We start from the raw sequence: 18,751 nt of genomic DNA, 5'->3' as shown, positions 1-18,751 counted from the left end.
TTGTCCAGGGAGGCTGCAGGACGGCGCCAATGGGCAGAGCCCGGACAATGCGGAGACTCCCGCGTCCCGATTCCGGCGGGCCGGGGAAGGGCGTCACCCGGGCGGCCCATGAACAAGCCCGTGTCAGGTGCATGCCCCGGAGCATGCCCCGGAGCATGCCCCGGAGCGCGCGGCGCCCAGCCTCCGCCCCCCTCCTCTGGGATCCCCTACTGCGCCCCGGGGCTCGAGCGGGGCCTGTGGGGGGGGGGGGAGGCGGGTAGGGCGGGGAAGGGAGGAGGGGGGACACGTAGCGGCCTCTCGGCTGGGCTAGACTCCGCGGGCGCGCGGGCGGGGAAGCCGGGGGAGCCGGGGACCACCGCTCCAGCCCGCTGGCCTTCGAAAGATCCTCCTGGGCCAATGGCAGGCGGGGCGACGCGCCGGGATTGGTGCAGGCGCTCTGCTGATCACTGTGGAATCCCGGGCGGCGGGGAACGCGGGAGGAGGCGGAGCCGTGGGCGGGGGACGCCGGAGGTGTAGGCAGAAGACGCATCCAGGTCCTGAGGGACCTGGGAGTTTTTCCAGGAGGGAAAAGTCCACCGCGGGCTGGTGGGAGGAGGGCGGGGCGGAGGGAAGGGACCGCTTGGGGGCACTGGGAAGCCGGGGAGAGTCGGAAGGAAGGTCCGGGTCAGACTGCCTAGCTCCTGGGAGGGGACGCCGCGGGAGGAGTAGGAGAATACAAAGGCCGAAAGCAAGGAGGGCCCGGGCCGCACTCTCGAGCTGCGGGCGTGGAGGCCACAGTGCACGCGGCATCCCGGTCAGCAGGCAGCATGGGGAAAGGGGGGAACCACGGCGAGGGGGCCACAGAGCGCGAGGCGCCCATGCCCACCTTCAGCTGGGAGGAGATTCAGAAGCACAACCTGCGCATGGACAAGTGGCTCGTCATCGACCGCAAGGTCTACAACATCACCAAATGGTCCAGCCGGCACCCAGGGGGCCAGCGGGTCATCGGGCACTACGCGGGGGAAGATGCTACGGTAAGGGCGTGGGGGGTCTGCTGCCACCTTTCTGTGCCGCAGGCCGGAGTCAGAAGCCACGGATCCCGGGGCTCCAAACCAGACCTCCAACGCCGAATAGAGCGTAGGGCGTCCAGGAGGCAAGGAAAGCGTGTCTCCTGCGCTCCTCCCCCGCCCCAAATCCTCATCCTTTAGGACAGCGGAAGCCATCTGATTTTGGAGCCCCGGAGGCAGGAGCGCGGCAGAGATCCAAGCGTTGGCGAGCACTGTCTGCCGCGCGTGCTGAGGAAACACACCTCCCATCCTTCCGCCGGGTTCACACGGAGCCGGGTACTCCCCAAAGGGAGCGCTTGGGCTCCAGGAGTCTGGCAGCCCCAGCGTGGAAGATGGCCGCTCCTGGGCGCCGGGGACCGGAGCGGGAGACGGGCCAGGTGTGGGACTCTGCGCGCGTCCCTCACTCTCCAGCCAGAGTAGGGGGCGGGGAAGATAGAGGCTGTCGCTGCGGCCCTGAGAAGGTCTGCAATGGCTGCCGCGCACAGACCGCCCGGGAGCTGCTGTTCTCATGCTCAAGGGTCGGTTCTTGGGCTCCGGGGTGGGGAATTGGAAGGAGGGTTTGCAAAGCCCGGGCGAGGGCGGGGGGGGCAGCGGCGTGTTTTTAGCAGCACTAGGCTGGCTTGGCAACAGGTCCCGCCTGGCCGGGGTTACTCTCGGACCTTGGAACTACTCAATGGTCCTCTGTTTCTAAATCCTGCCAGGAATGCCCTTCCCTTATCTGCGCTCCTGAAGGTACTGGGTGCGGAGCGGTCCATGGTACCCACACCAGAAGGCCCCTTCGGCCCCTCCTGATCCCCAAGTCCTCAATCCTGGCATCTCTTGAAGATGCTTCTGGAGCCCAGAGGATGGGAACTGGAGAGAGGGAACCCAAGGGAGTCCAGAAGGGAAGAAAGGGGCCTCTTGGAGGCAGCAAGTTGGAGGCCCCTGGGGAGGGGTGAGTAGGGGAGAGGCCATGGGAGAGACAGGCACAGGACGCCTAGTGTGCTGATCAGTAGGGGGCTTTCGCTGTCCTAGCTGTATGGGCCCCTCTCCTACCGTGGAACTTTGGATCTCCCTACCTCTTCCAAGTCTTCTTGGGACAGGCCTACCCAGGCAGGCCAGAGCAGGCAGTTACAATCTTGGCTGGCTTTGGTGAGCGGGGTCCAGCCGTGTGCAAGCTTGAGAAAGCGGTCATCATGAGATGGTGCCTACAGCTTCTGGGCTCATCTGGTTTTACCTGCTTGCTTGGGAACACTGCCTCAGCCTTGGGGGCTTGACCGCCCACCACAACTTATCAGGCATACGGTTTTCAGACCATCTGTGTTATGTCACGCGGCAGTTTATGGAAGCTGGGTAAGGGCTATTCTTAAATAAGAGACCTGCCTCCTGGTCGAGGTCCTCCCACTGTGAAATACATTCTCTGATGTGGAGAACATATGTACTGTGTGGCAGAGTGCTTCCTAAGCCGCGAGTAAGCACTAGAAACATTGCTTCTTGTCCCTCGTCCGTCTGGCAAGTGAGGAAAGAAGGTGAGGATTATGTAAAGTGAGCAACAAGGAATTGGGTGGAAAAAAGTCGAGATTTATGCCGATTTTATGTCTTCTGGCGACGCATTACACAGCCCTTATCCCCAAAGCTCACCACTTTCTAAGATGAGGCTTTTAGGGCCTCGCATGGGCTAACTGGGGATACGGTGCTCTAACATGGAGTGGGCAACTAGATTCTCCTCTCTTTGCTATCTGGGACCAGGGCAGGGAAAGGCCATGGGTAGCACAAGGTTGTATGGGAAGAGGGCTCCAAGAGGCAGGGATAGGCGAGGAATCAGGAGACCCTTGTCACAGGCCGTGGGGCACGTGGCTTTGCCCCTCTGAGCATGGACTTCTTCCTTAAAGCTTGGGGACAGAGTATTCAGGCCATCCAAGTCGGGGAGGGATGGGTCAGCAGATAAGAGTTCGGATCCCCGGGAGCCCACAGTGCACTGTTTTGAGCCGATCTCAGTGCAGTAACAGCCTCCTAAGTGGCCAGAAGTCAAGGAAGCCATTCTCGGGACAATTCAGGACCCCAGTAAGGGGTTTTCCTGATTCTGAGAGAAAGGCCTCGAAAGTCAAGACTGCCTCTTCCCAAAAGGGTGACCTAGCCAAGGGCAGTTGTCATTTGGTGCTTCTGCAGAAGTAAGAACTTGGCCTTGCCTGTAAGAATACAGGGCTTAATTTTTGCAACTCACAAAACACATTCATGCCCATTAGTGCAGCCCGCCCTCAATCAGACCTTCAGGTATCTCTCTTTGCTCTTAGGTTTAAAAACCTTGCTCAAGTTTGAAAAACTTGCTCCAGTGGCTGCGCTCAGCCCTAAGCTCAGGATCTACCATGACCAAGCCCTCCAGGCTCACCTTCCCTTTCCCCTGTCTCCCTCCCTCCCTCCCTTCCTTTTCCACCTCTCCTGCCCTCTGGCACTCCTCTGCTATCCCCATTGGCAGAGGGAACCCTCTGAGTCCCAAGGATGTCTGCTTTTCAAGGCAGATGCAGAACTTTCCCCACTTGGGGCTTTTAATCTTCAGCTACGATTCATGACACATTTATTTAGTGTCTCCACGTCTCTGAGCCTGGCCCTGGGCGTTAAATTGAACAATTCAGACCATGACTCCATCTGGTGGGTTTGCTTCTCTCCTTCCTCTCACGCTGGGGCTTGACGCTGGACCCTCTCCATCTAGGTCTGTTATCCAGCTTTTCCTGCCCCGTCTGCGTCAGTCGCCTCTTGGAACCCAGGGAAGGCGAGAAGAGGTCAGGGTTCTGTCCGTCTGTGGACCTGCTCCCATGTTGTTCTTAGCAAAAGGCGACCGATTGAAAACAGAACGAATCTCTGACCTTCTTTAGACAGGGTCGGGGGAGGGGATTGTGGTGTTTGGAGGCAGAGGACTCAGGTTTTTATCCCAGCTTTACGAATTCATAGGCAAGGTGTTGCCTGTGAACTTTGCTTTCACAGGTCTGTGAAATGGGACGTTACCACCAGGCTCCAGGGGGCTGTCTCCAACTTTAGGACACGGGTGTGAGGGATCTTAATGGGGGGTGCCTTAGCCTCCTGTGCGTGTATGTGCATGTTCCCGGCACACAGGCTAGGGAGTTCAGGAAATCAGAGACAAGAGTGTGAAGACAAGTTGAGTGACCCCATTTTCGCCAAAGGAAAAGGCATTGACTTTGCCTCTGTTTGTGCCTGGAGGACAGCTATACCTTCTGAGCGGGATTAGGGCAGGGCAGTCCCAGTCTCCCGGGCTACAGCCTCAAGAGAGCACCCGCTCACCCTCCTCCCACTACTTATCACTTGTGAGGGTCCCTTCAGTCTCTGTGGAACCCACGCAGGTGCTTCCGTTCTGTGCAGTCAGGCCCTTCCTGTCCCCGGGGCCTCGCATGTGCCAGACGTCAGCTGCAACGCTCTGCCCGCAGCCTCTGTTGCTTCTTTCCCCGGGATGGAGCACAGTCCAGCAGCTCAGCCGTAGAGAGGACGTCAGGGACTCTGTCTGTAGCTGAGAACTCAGGGAACTTCTTCAGCTTCTCCCTCTTTAACCCCTTGTTCTGCAGAGTCCCGGTTCCCAGAACTGTTCCCTGCAGCCCGGAGAGCCCTCGGGGTGCTCCTTCCATGTTCCCCGGGTCCCGTGGTCTCAGCTGGTCTCCGCTCTACGCCAGTGGGGCTGGGGCTGGGGAAGGCTCCTTCAGGCAGAAGTTGGCTGGCGTTGGCGCTGGGGGGTGCGGAAGCAGGAAGTGCGGCACATGGTATCTTCCATTCTGGAATCTTCGGCCGTTCCTCCCACAGCCTGCCCTCTGCACCCGCAGCACATGCACCTGCCAGCCTGAGGACGGTTCCAGTCTGCTCTCTCTCAAGCTGGTGCTGCTCCTTTCTCTTCACCCTTGGCCCAGGGCTTCCAGAAAGCCTTTGGCCTCTCTTCCTCTCAAGTGAGGACAGATGCTGGTGCAATTCTTGCTCCAAAGTCAACATTTGGATTGGCCCCCATCTTACTTTGCATGGTGACCTCCTGATCCAGCCAGACACTTCTCCAACCCAGCAGTTCCTGGGAACCTTCTGTAGTAGTGGGAGGTTCTTTCGTGACACTTTGAAGGGGGGGATGCCAAAAGTGCTCAACTCTCAGCGGGGAGGAAGCTCGTTTTGATTGAGACGTGTGTATCTGCATTGGAAAACTCTAGAAGTAGGCACACCTGCAGTGAGATGGTGGACTGGTAGCTTCGCCTCCCTCCGTCTCTTTCTGTCTCTAGAATAGGACCTGCCTTGGAGTTCGGTAAGGATTAGTGGCTTATGCACCCAAAGCCCGTGGCTCGGTGGCAAGCCCTACGTGTCTCGGGATGTGGCAACTCTGCCACCACCACAGTGGGGGCTGGAGAGGTTGAAGAGTTCTGTGGTCTCAGGAGTGTAAGCCAGGTTGCACAAAAGAGCGCAACAAGGGTATGAACATGATTGCAGAATGGGTGTTTCCTGAGGCTAGAGGGAGCAAACTGGACCCTCACGTTCACCTGTGAGCCCTCCTTAGGCTTCCTCGTAGGCCCGGGAGTTGCAGTGAGTGAGACGGCCGTGGCCCTTTCCTTGTGGAGCTCATCAAAGTCTAGAGTGGGGAGAATGACATACGGAAGTAAGTCATACAGCTTGTGAATTGGTAACTGTTAGGAAGAAGGCAAAACCGGGCAATGTCCAAGAGAGAGCGTGGGGCTGGAGGGTGGTTGGGAAAAGCCAGCCACGGGGCACTATGGGAGCAGGGCTCCCAGGAGGGAGGAAGTGCCGTGCAAAGGCCCTGGCATGAGCACAAGCTTGGTGGGTGCACAGGTGCTCTTCACCTGGCCTGCTCAGAGCGCCATCAGACCTACCAAGGACAGGTCTCAGTGCTTGGCTTCCTCAGCAGGAGGAGGCGTGTGGTGCCACAGCCCTGGAGTCAGGTGAACTTGGGATTTGATCCCGGCTCTGCACTTAGAGCAGAGACCCTTCCCTGCTTGCACTCCGGAGTCTTCATCCACACCGCAGGTCCTGGGCCTTCTGGAACGTAAACGAGGCTCCTGACTTACTCCCTGTCACGGGGGTGGAGGGGTGGGTGAGAGGCCACCTGAGAGCCTTCCAGAAATGGCGTGGGCTGGGACGGGAGTCTGTCTGTCTGTCCATCGGCTCCACCTAGCTCCCCAGCCCAGGCGGGGGCTTGAGGGCATGACCTGGACCTGGGGGTGGGGTGGTGGGGGGTGGGGTGGGCAGTGGGTGCTGGCTGAGAAATGAGTCGCTAGCAGACTTGAATTTTACCTCCCAGTGAGGAGTAGAGAGTGGTGGTTTAGTTATCAGACACAGCAGTTGGCTCTCAGGAAACTGCCTTACCAAAGGCTTCCCGTCGTTTCTGGAAAGCGGTGGTCTGATCAGGGGAGGACCAATGAAGGAGCTTCTGTAGGCTCTGCCTCTGGAGGGCAGTCCGGCTCACCAGCGCACTGCTGACACCAGGCCCTGCCTTGGATACTGCTGGAGGGCCTTTCCCCGGGGCCTCTGGGCTCAGTGGGGCTGGGAAGGGCCTCACTTCGCAGAGGTCGCTGAGGCCGGGGTGGTGACAGCTGGCCCAGAGGGCAGAGCTGGTTTGCGCCAGCCATTGCCTGCCTGGGGCCCCGGAAGGGCCTCACGTCTCTTCTCTGAAAATATACTTGATCTGATCCTTTGCCTCCCTCCCTTTCTGTTCAGGTAGGGGGGCACGGACATGTTTTTAAAACTGTACAAATTGTTTGTTGGTCTGTTCTAGACACAAGTAGAATAAAGACAGGTAAAAAGACTCGATACCGGGCATGCAGTAAGGAATTGGGAGAGGCCTGGCGATCACGGTCAGGAGATACTTTAGTGGGGAGTTTAAACATGCTTACGAGTTGTGGGTACTTCCCTGGTTCATCCCTCATTTTAAAAAAATTTGAAGATTTTCAAACATGCAGAACTGTTGAAAGAGTAAGGAAACACCTGCATTTCTTCATCCAAGATGCACTAATCTCAACATCTTGCCATATTTGCATCCCCCTTCTTTGTATATATATTTTTTTTGTACGTGATTTTCTTTTGCCAAATCCTGTGAAAATAAGTTGTCTCAGTTATGCCATCTCGTCCCTAAGGTCTTCACTACCTGCTCCTAAGAATGGGGACATTCTCTAACATCATCACAATACCTTTGTTGTGATGAAGAAAATGAACAGTAAGTCCTTCCTATGACCAGATACCTGATCCATATTCAAATTTTCCGATTCAACCCCAAAAATGTCTTGTGGAACAGCTGGGTCTTTATTTTTTTCCCCTCCAAATAGGAGCCTTTCAAATCAAGCATTACATTTCTTTTTTTTTTCCTTAAGATTTTATTTATTTATTTGACAGACAGAGATCACAAGTAGGCAGAGAGGGAGGCAGAGAGAGAGGGGGAAGCAGGCTCTCCACTGAGCAGGGAGCCCAATAGCCCAATGTAGGACTCGATTCCAGGACCCTGAGATCATGACCTGAGCCAAAGGCAGAGGCTTAACCCACTGAGCCACCCAGGTGCCCCAAGCATTGCATTTCTTATAATCGTTTTGTTTTATCTTTTTCAGTTTTTTAAAACCTAAATACCTCCTCCCAACACACAGACACACGCACACACACACGCACGTGCGCGCGCGCACACACACACACACACACACACACACTTTTTCCCCCACGATGTTGATGTTTCTCTTGGTTTCTCATGGTTTCATTTGACTTTGTTCTCTATCTCTCAGTGTGTCAACATTTGGTTCACTGCAGGGTAAGTGTTTGCCATTAGGACATCATACGGTAACCCATGATGCCAGCTCATCCCCAATGAAAATGCCATGTTTGTTAAGGAGATGACTTATGTAATAATATAGATTTAATATAGAATATAATATAATGATTTTAGTAACGCAAATAGAAAAAAACCCAGAAGGAAACCAGCTAAAATATTAGCCAGCGTTACTTGCTCTCTAAGTGGTATCTCTTTTCCTCTTTGTTCTTGTGTACATTCTCTAAACTTGCCCAAATCATGCATGTTATAACTTTATCATTGGAGTTATAATAATAATACTATTTTACCACATTAAAAAAAATGTTTTAAAGATTTTATTTATTTGAGAGAGAGAGCAAGAGAATGAGATTGAGCATGAGCGGGGGCGGGGGGCAGAGGGAGAAGCAGACTCCCTGCTGCGTGGGGAGCCCTGACGTGGGGCTTGATCTCAGGACCCCAGGATAATGACCTGAGCCAAAGGCAGACGTTTAACAGACTGAGCCACCCAGGTACCCCTATTTTTTTTTTTAATTTTTAAAGCAACAGTTGGGGCCCAGCCCGTGCATCTCCCTGCAGGGGGGCGTTTTTCTGACTCCCTTGGAGGCGTCCTGAATGTCTGCACACACCCCTTCGGTGTGCTCAAGGTGGAGACTGGGCACTGAGGGATCTGCCGAAATGAGGCCAGAGAGAGCATCTGGGGCCAGGTCCTGGAAGGCCTTGATCAGGGTCCAAGTGGGGACACGAAGAGCTGCTGCTGGTTAGCCCTGCCCTCCCCGGGTCTGAGGTCTCCCACTCACTGCCTGCTCTCCCCCTCCCCAGGAAGCCTTCCTCGCCTTCCACCGTGACCTTGACTTTGTGCGCAAGTTCATGAAGCCTCTGCTGATTGGAGAGCTGGCCCCGGAGGAGCCCAGCCAGGACCATGGCAAGAACGTGAGTATGCCCAGACCAAGCAAGGAGGAGAGAGCTTGCAGGGAGAGGGGGTGCCTGCCTAAAGACAGAGAATGCCAGGTGTGGGCCACGGGAGCCCCCGCCCAATACCTGGGGTCAGGCAGGACTCGGAGACTCCTCGGTGAGCCCCTTCCCTTGCCCCCAGCCAGCCTGGGCTGGCCCCTCGCTTGGGGTAATTCGTTCCCAGCCTCCTCACCTCCTGGGTCTCAGTAGTTAGGCTGGGCCCAGGGTCTTCAGTTCTGGTCCAGTCCTCCTGCTGTTTTCTCTCTCCTTCCCTGGGAAATAGAGCCCATTCTGTGTGCCAGAGGCCAGCCTCCCCTCCCCCGGCTCTCCCTGCCCCTGGCCCTCCCCTTTCTCCCCAGGGCTGCGGGGGGAGGTTGTCTTCACCCCTCCTGGAGCTGACCTGGGAGTCCATCCTGCTCCTTCCACCCGTGGCTCCGTCCTCCGTCCTCCCCAGCTCCCCTGCAGGCAGGCAGCTTCTCTCCTCTCTTCTGGGTCCTGTGGGCTCCCTCCTTCCCGACCTTGCTTCTCTGGCCCTACCTGCTTTCCCCACTTTCCCTACTTAAATGGGTGTCAGCCACTCTTCTGATCCTTTGCCACTTACCACCCAGCCTCCCAAACCTGGCTCCCTCCACCCATACGGCACCCCACCCCTTTCAAAGCACCTCTTCCCCCCACCTGCCCGACCCCTGCCTCCCAGCCGCTTCTTTTCTCCCAGCCTTGCTCGTGTCTCTGGAGTCGCCCCCGACTCCCCAGGGCCTCCCCGGTCCCCCATCCCCAGGACCTACCGAGCTGTCCTGCCTCCCTGAGCTCTGTAGGGGCAGGGATGTTGTCCTATGGTGGGTCCCCCCCACCACGACCCCTGAGACTCCACAGAGTGCCAGAGCAAGTAGGAGCAGAGTCGGGTGGTGCAAAAGTGCGAGCTTGTGTGTATGTGTGTGTGTTAATACATACATACCCAGAGCACAAATTTTACCATTTTAGCCCGTTTTAGATGCACAGTTCAGTGGCTTTGGGACACAGCACATTGTTCTGCAAACTTTTACCACCATCCACTTCCAGGACTTACTCATCACCCCAAATTATAACTGTCCCCGTGAAACATTAACTCCCCATTAGACATCCGCCCTGTGCCCTGCAGCCCCGGAAACCGTTGCTCCACTTTCTGTCTGGCACTTGCCTGCTCCCGGTGGCTCCGCAGTGGGGAATCGTACAGTATTTGTCCTGTTATGTCTGGCTTCATGTCACGGAGCACGAGGTCTGCGAGGTCCATCCCTGCGGCAGCGGCCATCGGGCTCTCCTGCCTCTCAGAGGCCGAATCGGACTCGGTCGTGTGGAGAGACCACGTCCAGGCTGGCCAGATGTCCACTGATGCGTATGTGGTCTGCTCGTGCTGTGTAGGAGTAACGCCTCTGTGAACATGGTGTGCAAAATACCAGCTTTCGAGTTGGAGCCTTTCTCTGCCACCGACCTGGCTGGGACCGAACATGTGATGTGCGGGGCTGGGGAGGCCCAGGTGGACGGCTCGGGCGTGGTGCACCGTGGCCAGGCTTCCTCGGGTCATAGGCCTGTGGCGGGGGGGGCCCTCTTGGCCACCATTTCCCCCGGCAAGAAGATGTTGGTCCCCTCCAGCGCAGCCGGGTGGCTGAACCTCCCCTGTGCTCTTGTTCCCCAGTCCCAGATCACCGAGGACTTCCAGGCCCTGAGGAAGGCGGCCGAGGACATGAACCTGTTCAAGAGCAATCACCTGTTCTTCCTCGTCCTGCTGGCCCACATCATCGTCATGGAGAGCATTTCCTGGTTCATCATCTTTTACTTTGGCAATGGCTGGATTCCAACCGTCATCACGGCCTTTATCCTTGCTACCTCTCAGGTGAGGTGTGGTGTCCGGTGAGGGACCGGTGAGGTCCTCCCACTGCCCCCACCCACTCGCAGAGGCCAGGGACGTGGGAAAGCTGGTCTCCTGAAAGCACCTCTCTCCACAGGCCCAAGCTGGATGGCTGCAACACGATTACGGCCACCTGTCTGTTTACAAGAAGTCCGCCTGGAACCACGTCGTCCACAAGTTCATCATCGGCCACATAAAGGTAAATGCCAGCACCCCTGGCGTCTGCCCATCAGTTAGCGGCTGGCACGGCCTCAGCTCACTCTGCCCAGGGCCAGGTGTCCTCTCGGGTCAGCATCTGTGGCCGCAGAGTACCGCGGCATGCCCGGGAGCCAGCCTGGGACTCGGCGAGCCCTCCCCACCCCCGCCCTTCCCGGCCTGGCTCCGATCCTATTAGGCGGAGAAGCAGGGTACTGGTTATGAGGACAGGCCTGTGCCGCTCTTGTGGGTTGACTCCATTGATTATGTTATTTATAGTGTTTGCTCTTTATCTAAAAACTTATCTAAAAAATCCCTATTAGCCTGAAAAGGAGATGCTGTCAGGGAAGTCTCTAGATAAGAGACAACGATCCGCTGAGCCACAGGACCAGTTGTAAGCTCATGGGGAAGTAGTTCATCTCACACCCCCTCCCCGGCCCCCGCCGATGAGGAGGTCACCCCACAACACGTTACAGCGAGGCAAGTCCGTAAGAAGACAGGTTGGCCTTGCCAGTGACCTTGTGCTCACCCGATTGGCCCATCTCCTTGATTTTGGAAATAAGTCCTTGCCAGCTCATTCTGAAACATCTCGTTCCCCAACTCAGCCCTCTCCCAGCAGCTCCCAGCTGCTGTCCTAAGAAAGGCTGTGTCCTAAAGAATCCCATCCTGCCTCACCCCGGCTTGGGAAGAGCTACCTGTCTGGGTTAAGCGGGTCCCCCCCAACCTGCCCCATGACCCAGATCACAGGGAGCCCGTGGCCGGCCGGCTGTGGATCTGGAGCGGGGCAAACTCCAGCTGAGCTAATAACCAGTTGCCTGCAGCTTGCCTGGCCCCTAAGCCCTCGCCCAGCCTCTTCCCTCTGTCAAGAGAACACCCCTCACTCTTAACTCTGTCTGGCCCCATCCTCCAGGTTCTCTAGTCTTTCCCGGCCCCATCTCAGTGTGCCCGGCGCCCCTACTCTGCCTGGACAGGCAAGGGCTTCCCTCAGGACCCCTGGTTCATCCCCAGGGCTGCTCCTTATCCCAGGCCCAGCAGGGCTTCTGGGTAGGAAGACGAAGTAGGGCTCTGCCTAGTGAAGGAAGGGAGAAAAAGCCAGCAGAGGACTAGATCTGTCCGGAAAGAGCCAGACAGCCTCCCCTTGCTGACTCACCCGCCGGGGCGTTCACAGCTCACCTCTCTTTCCTTCTTTCATTCGTTCCACGAACATCCCTGGGTCGGTGTATTTTAAACATCGCCGTACTCCTAACATGCCTTGCCCCTCAATTTCTTTGTGCTGGAGACTTTCCATGTGACCTTTCCCAGGAGTCGGGCTCCTTCTGGCTGGAAAGGTGAATGTGTCGTCTGTTCCTCAGTCCTCTGAGTCCTTGCTTACTGACATTTTTGTTTTGTTGCTGTTTTTCCGCTCTGATGGGTTGTGAGACACACGTGCTTATAGGCGGAGGCCACAGCGTTGCCCTTCCATGCGTCTCTGAGTCCAAAGACCGTGTTTGGGCCAAAAGTATCTTCCAAGTAAGATGTTTGTTTTAGCAGATAGTTCTCCCTGTGGATGGCCAGACCCTTGGCCCAAGCGTTGATTGATCAAGATGTAGTTCACCAGTAGAGTGAAGTCGGAAGGGTCCCATTTCCTTCTATGGCCACAGGGCAACTTGGGGGACAGACATGCCTCCCACGTGTGCCAAGAGCTTGCGTTGGTGAGACAGAACTTTATGACCTTGAAATAGATACCCAGGAAGGCTTCTTGTCTCCTAGGATCGTGGTTTTACATTTTCATGTTAGAACCTGGGAGCTCTTCCCTGTTCCTGCCAGCGATGGCGTATTAAGCCTTCCTGTGGCCTTCCGGGGGGGACCTCCCTGAGTCTTCACCGCTCAGGGCAGCAAGACCCATCTGGATGTTGGGGTGTCTCCTGCCAACTGCTTATAGAATATTCACAGATTTATGCAACCGTTGTCCTAATCGATGTGGGAACACCTTTGTCACCCCCAAAAGAAGCTTTTTTTGTCACCCCTCTTAGCTGCTGCCTCCCCATGCCCTCATCCCTCCCACGCGCCCCCAACCCCAGGCCTAGGCAACCACTGACCTCGCTATCTCTAGATTCTCTAGTCTGGACATTTCCTCTAAATGGAGTCACATCCGTGTTCTTTGTGTCTGGCTTCCGTTCCCTCAGCATGAAGTTTTCAAGGCTCATCTACAGTGTGGCGGGTGCCTCCTACCTTTCTCCTACCTCCTACCTTGCTGCGGCATGGCCCAACCGTTTCTACCTGTTGGTCACTTTGAACAATGGGAACGTGTGTGTACAATTTTGTGTGGCCATGTTTTCATTTCTCTTGGGTACACACCTAGGAGCACAATCCTGGGCCATGTAGCAGAGACCCCTTCTTACTGTTACTGAAACAGAAGTGTTTCTGTTCGTAGAACACGGCCCTCAGGGGTTGTGTAGAGGCAGAGGGGTTGGGGGGGGCGCTCACACAGGCCGAGGCACTCGCCACGCGCTGTGGCTCCAGCTGGCCTCACCCGCCGTTGCTGTGGGGGGGAAACAGGCCCAGAGGGATGGCCTGGCTTGGCTCCCTTCACGGGGCCCTGCCTCAGGGCGGGCAGGGCAGCATTCGGAGGCTGGCGGGGCGGGGGGGCGGGCGGGGATGGGGGGCTGAGGCCTTGTGTATGACGGTGGAGTCGGTTCTGAGTCTTGGCGGTGCTGGGAACGGGTTCCCCAGGGAACTGTGCCACTCATCCTGTGTGTCCCCCCCCACCCCCCCCCCAGGGTGCCTCCGCCAACTGGTGGAACCATCGTCACTTCCAGCACCACGCCAAGCCCAACATTTTCCACAAGGACCCCGATGTGAATATGCTGCACTTGCTCGTCCTGGGCGAGTCGCAGCCCATTGAGGTAGGCCAAAGGGTCAGTGTTGATGTGGAGATGGGGAAAGTGTGCTCCCTGGGCAGGAACCCGGGAAGGAATCCTGTGGGCTGCAGAGTCATCCGAACACATCTGCACCTCGTGTTTACCTGGAAACCCTTCCCGGGCGCCCTGGATGATTCAAGCTGGAATTTCTGGATGATTCAAGCTGGAATTTCGATGGAATGGCCTTATGCATAAATAATGAGCCTTAGGTGCCTTTCTCCCTCCCATGGGCTGGGGAAGAACACTTCCTGGCTGGTTTCTTCCTGGGGGCCAGGGAGCTCTCGTCCCTGTTCAGCAGGAAGGCACAGGTCCAAGCCTTGAACATGGTCCCCAAAACCAGCTCAAGGAAACCTTGCTGAAAGAGTCACAGTCCTTGATGGCAAGAGGGACCTAGCTTGGGCTGGTCCAACCTGCTTTCCCCAGACGTGACAAAGGGAGTCTCTGTGGAACGGGGTGGGGGATGTTTCAGGATCCTATAGTTCAGTGGCCAGCCTAGGGCGAGGCCCCGATCTGACAGTGAGGTCGTTTACTTCCCCTGTAGGACATGGTCTTATTTTTATGTTAGCTCAATTTCTTTTTATAAATTTTTTAAAGGTTTTTTTTATTTATTTGACAGAGAGAGAGAGAGAGAGAGATCACAAGTAGGCAGGGAGATGGGGAGAAACAGGCTCCCCGCTGAGCAGAGAGCCTGATGCGAGGCTTGATCCCAGGACCGTGAGATCATGACCTGATCCGAAGGCAGAGGCTTTAACCCACTGAGCCACCCAGGCGCCCCCAATTTTTATTATAAATAGAGAGCTTACCTGTGACACACATTTAAATATCAGAGAAGTATACAAAATTACAAAGTGAATCTGCTATTACCTCCATCCTCCCCCTTTGCCCCAAATACCATTCCCCTGAGGATAGCCTGCAGGACGTAAATCCTCCCAGATTGCTTTTATGTACACATTCATTTTGTTTTTATTTATTTTTTAAAGATTTTATTTATTTGAGAGGGAGAGTGCGTGTGCGTGTGCAATTAAGGGGAGGGTCAGAGGGAGAGGGAGAGACAGACCCCCTGCCAAGCAGGAAGCCAGACTCGGGGCTCGATCCTAGGACCCTGGGATCACGACCTGAGCCGAAGACAGACGCTTAACCACATGAGCCACCCAGGCACCCCAGCACATATGCATTTTAAAAACCAAAATTAAAGGCACCTGGATCGCTCAGTGGGTTAAAGCCTCTGCCTTTGGCTCAGGTCATGATCTCAGCGTCCTGGGATCAAGCCCTGTGTCAGGCCCTCTGCTCAGCAAGGAGCCTGTCTCTCTGCCTGCCTCTCTGCCTACTTGTGATCTCTTGCCCTCTGTCAAATAAATAAATAAAGTCTTTAAAAAAAAAATTAAAACTTAGACATTCTGTTCTGTAACTCGCCACCTTACCAGACACGGACCTCTTTCAGGAGTCCAACTGCGTTGGTCTTTGCCTGGGTCTGTCTGGTGCTCGGTGTATTTCTAAACCATGATCTAACCCATGTTATTTTGTAAGATAGGAAACCTGTTGCTAATTCTGTTTCTTTTTAATCAAAGCACCCTCCAATGCATTTAAAGAATGCCCTCATTTAAACACATTTCTTTTTTTTTTTTTTGAAAGTAGAGCCCCTATAGGACAGCCCCTATGTTAGGGTTTAGTTTACCAAAACATCTACCTGTACTTTGCTTTTTGGAAGGCTGATGATGAAGTAAGCCCAAGTTTAGAAGATCCTGCTGCTTTTGTGCAGCTCTTAATCATCCTAGTGCCGGGCACAGAGGAGGGGCTCAGAAGGGGCTCAGTAAGCCGCTGTCAAGCGGGGCCCATTGAGGCAGGAGCAGGGCCTCGGGTTCCCACCTGTGCTGTATTCCCGACACTGTTGGCACCCGAGGCTTGGAACGAGGCGAGGGCAGGGCCTGTTCTTCCAGTTCCGGCTTGCACCTTGCCTTTCCCATCTCAGTTCCATCCAAGAGAATATCCGAGTCAAAACGTGGGTTTTCTGCGACATCGTCAATCGTGGAGGAAATTAGCCAACACGCCGTGCTTGGGAAGCCGGCAGCCTCGCGGACCAGGCAGGGATTATATTCTCTTCCAAAGTACGTGCTGCTTGCCTCCTTCAAGCAAGCGGCTCGCTAGCCTGAGTTAGTGGTGTCCAGATAATGCAGCTAATTAGACTGGGGGCCTTCTGATGAGCGAAGACAAGGCTTCCCTTTCTGTGTGAGGCTCCAAGTTGGAGAGCTGGTGGCTGTCCTCTGCCAGATGTTGTCTGCGTCCCTAGCAACAGAAACCTAGTCTCACGAGCTTTGCCGGCAGGAAGGCTCTCCGCTCTGCGCTACGGGCCGCGAAGCCTTCTTCCAACACCTCCCCGCCAAACACCTCTTGAATGTCAGCGTTGAGGCCGGTGCTGGGTGCGAGATTTCGGAAATCTGGTTATCCTGTTGCTAGTAGTATTTGAAAGACCACAGCTGGGACCACAGTACCCCATGGACAGCCTCTCCTCTTACACACGTGTGGGGGAAGAGGCCAGATTATTTGCTGGGTTCCTGGTCGAGCAGTGTCCCCAAGGGCGTGCTCCCGCCCGGGCAGCAGTGGGTCCGATGGCCTTGTCCTTTGCCAGGTCCACTTGCCACACACCACAGCAGGGCCACCCACCCGGCCCCACATCACCAGATTTTGGGCCTTTTGAGCAAGCCTCTGGCCTCCAGAGCAAGGAGGTCGGGCCTCTTATCTCCAAGCCCAGGTAAACAAACCAGCTCCAAAGGGCTAGGGAGAAATTAAGTAGAGCGATCTCAGCACTGAAGCCCCTTTCCTTGTGAGTTCTCTGCCTTTTGGTCTCATTTATGACTTCTGGGAGGATTTTGTTTGTTTTATGTAACAACAGGTATTCACTTTTTTTTTTTTTTTTTGCCACCTGCCGATTCTTCTAATTTCTTTCAAGCTTAGAAAGTGTTTTTTTTTTTTTTTTTTTAGACTTTATTTTTAAGTAGTTTCTCCACCCACTGTGGGGCTCGAACTCACAACCTCGAGATCAAGAGTTCCACGCTCTACCGACGGAGCCAGACAGGGGCCCCAAGAAAGTTGTTCCTATGTATTATTTTCAGTGTTTTGCGGCTTCGCTTTTGAACTAACTTTGGCCAGAAGGGCAGTGGGTAGGTTGGTGTCCGCCTTTCACGTTTCTGGAGTCAGCCAAGTTACCCAGCACCCCTGTCAGGGTGCACGGCCCCACCTGTGCTGGGGCCACCCCCTGAGCCCCGTGCCTAGGCTGGGCGGTCAGCCTCACACAGGGGCGCCGTCTGCGAGCCTCGGGCAGCCCTCCCTCCACCCCGGCCGGCAGCCCTCCTAGCAAGAGTCGCCGTCCTCACGCTTGGTCAGTAAGGTCTGTTCCTCAAGCCTCTTTTTCCTTCTCTTAGAAGAGTTTTATACTTTTCTTTATGCATCTCTTGGGTGTTTCTTTTCCAGTTCAGTCCTGGGTCCATCCTGCTTTGGTTATGCGGATCGGTGTTTCTCCAGTGTTTCGGGAAGCTGTTGATTCTGGATAGTTCGCTTCTGTCCAGCTGGTGTCCACTCAGGCCTCTCTGGGACTCTAGTTGTCTTTCAGCTGATTTTTTGGAGTTTCCTGGGTAGACAGTTACATCCTTGAAAATAACAAAAAGGTGCTCTTTCTCATAGCTCCATCCTCTTATTTCTGGAGCTTCCAGAACAGTCTTAAACAGAGGTGAAGTCAGCGGCAGGCTTCGCCCCTCCTTTTATCTACCTGTCACAGCCCAGAGGGGAATGGGGATGCCATTATCCTCGTGGCACTGAGGCCGGCTTTCGGAACCTAAGTGTCTGTGCCTTCCCACCCCAGATCCTGCCTTTCCACCCATGTGGGACGCTCTCTCTGCCCCACTGCCTGTCTGCAGCTGACCGTCCCAGCTGCCTGCTTCAGGCAGACCTTTGTGAGCTGGCCAAGGGGACCAGTCCTCCCTTGGAACAACCGGGGTCCTCCTCTCAGGGCCATGGGCCGGGGGCCTTGTCATTCTGTGCATGCCCAGCCTGGCCACATAGCTCATTTCTCCCTGTGAGTTTGCAGGTTCCCAGAGGCAGGGACTGGGCTTGGCGACAGCTCCCCTCCCCCAACCCTGAAGGGACAAGGAAGGCCCTTGTCACTCCTCAGACATTTTGTTCCAAAGCTGGAAAGTCCCCTGCGCATGCCCTTGGCGTGCACTCTAGCTGCGATCCCAGCCCGGCCCGGGGTCTGTGGAGAGGCAGGGCCCAGGAGGGCCAGCCCAGCCTGGGCAGAGGGGTGGGGACCTCTGGGAAACCAGGCCACCAGGGCTGGCAGGGTGCCCCTCCCTTGGCCCCGGTTTGTATCCCCTGTGAGCCTCTGCTTGAGAATGCGTCAAAGGGAGCCGTCAGTCTCGACCACGAAAAGCCACCTTGTCCGAGTGAAAGCACGCTCTGTCTTCCCTGAGTCTCGCCTAGGACAGCCCTGCTACCCGAGCTTTCTCGGGAGACAGAGGAGGTGCGGGGAGGAAGGCAGACTCTGACTGAGTCTGCACACCCAGCACTGTGCCAGGCCTGGCACTTGGGACATCATGTCACCTTTGCTTAACCATGAACAAGGGGCTACCAACACGCCCATTTCAGAGATAGAAGGCCTAAGGCCGAGAGATGTGAGCTAACTTGCTGGAGGTTCCAGTGGGAAAAGGCAGCACCACCACCCAAACCCAGGCTATCTTGCTCCAAGCCGGGGCTTCTGGGTCCTGCAGGAACCTGCCCAGGGCCACCACCTGCTGGACCCTAGGGAAAGGGCTTGTTGGGTCACTCCAGCTTTCCAATGACTTGAGATGCCGGGAGCCCTACCCCCAGCTCAGTACGTTCTACACCCCTCTTCCACCCCTCCCCGTGCCATGACTTACGTGGCTAGATGTTGGCAGAGAGCCGAGCCAGCAAGTTAGCCACAAACTGGTGCTGTGGGCCAGCCAGACCCCGACAGGTGGCCTTGCAGTCTGCTGCC

General features: G+C 55.8%; 1 protein-coding gene across 1 annotated transcript in view; it reads left to right on the top strand.

Moving 5' to 3' along the window:
* The first annotated feature begins 658 nt into the window (after positions 1–658).
* LOC111149586 (fatty acid desaturase 2) overlaps positions 659–18,751 on the top strand; it is a 29,371-nt gene continuing 11,278 nt past the window's right edge. The window contains exons 1-5 of the mRNA XM_022506706.1: positions 659–1,013; positions 8,632–8,742; positions 10,436–10,633; positions 10,746–10,847; positions 13,603–13,728. Of these exons, the coding sequence (XP_022362414.1) occupies positions 807–1,013; positions 8,632–8,742; positions 10,436–10,633; positions 10,746–10,847; positions 13,603–13,728 (744 nt within the window). The 5' untranslated portion in view covers positions 659–806. The remainder of the gene's footprint in view (positions 1,014–8,631; positions 8,743–10,435; positions 10,634–10,745; positions 10,848–13,602; positions 13,729–18,751) is intronic.

The sequence above is a fragment of the Enhydra lutris genome, unplaced genomic scaffold (genome assembly GCF_002288905.1).
Source record: "Enhydra lutris kenyoni isolate GAN:26980312 unplaced genomic scaffold, ASM228890v2 scaffoldscaffold22, whole genome shotgun sequence".
Lineage (NCBI taxonomy): Eukaryota > Metazoa > Chordata > Mammalia > Carnivora > Mustelidae > Enhydra > Enhydra lutris.
This window is presented reverse-complemented; position numbering and strand designations above follow the sequence as displayed.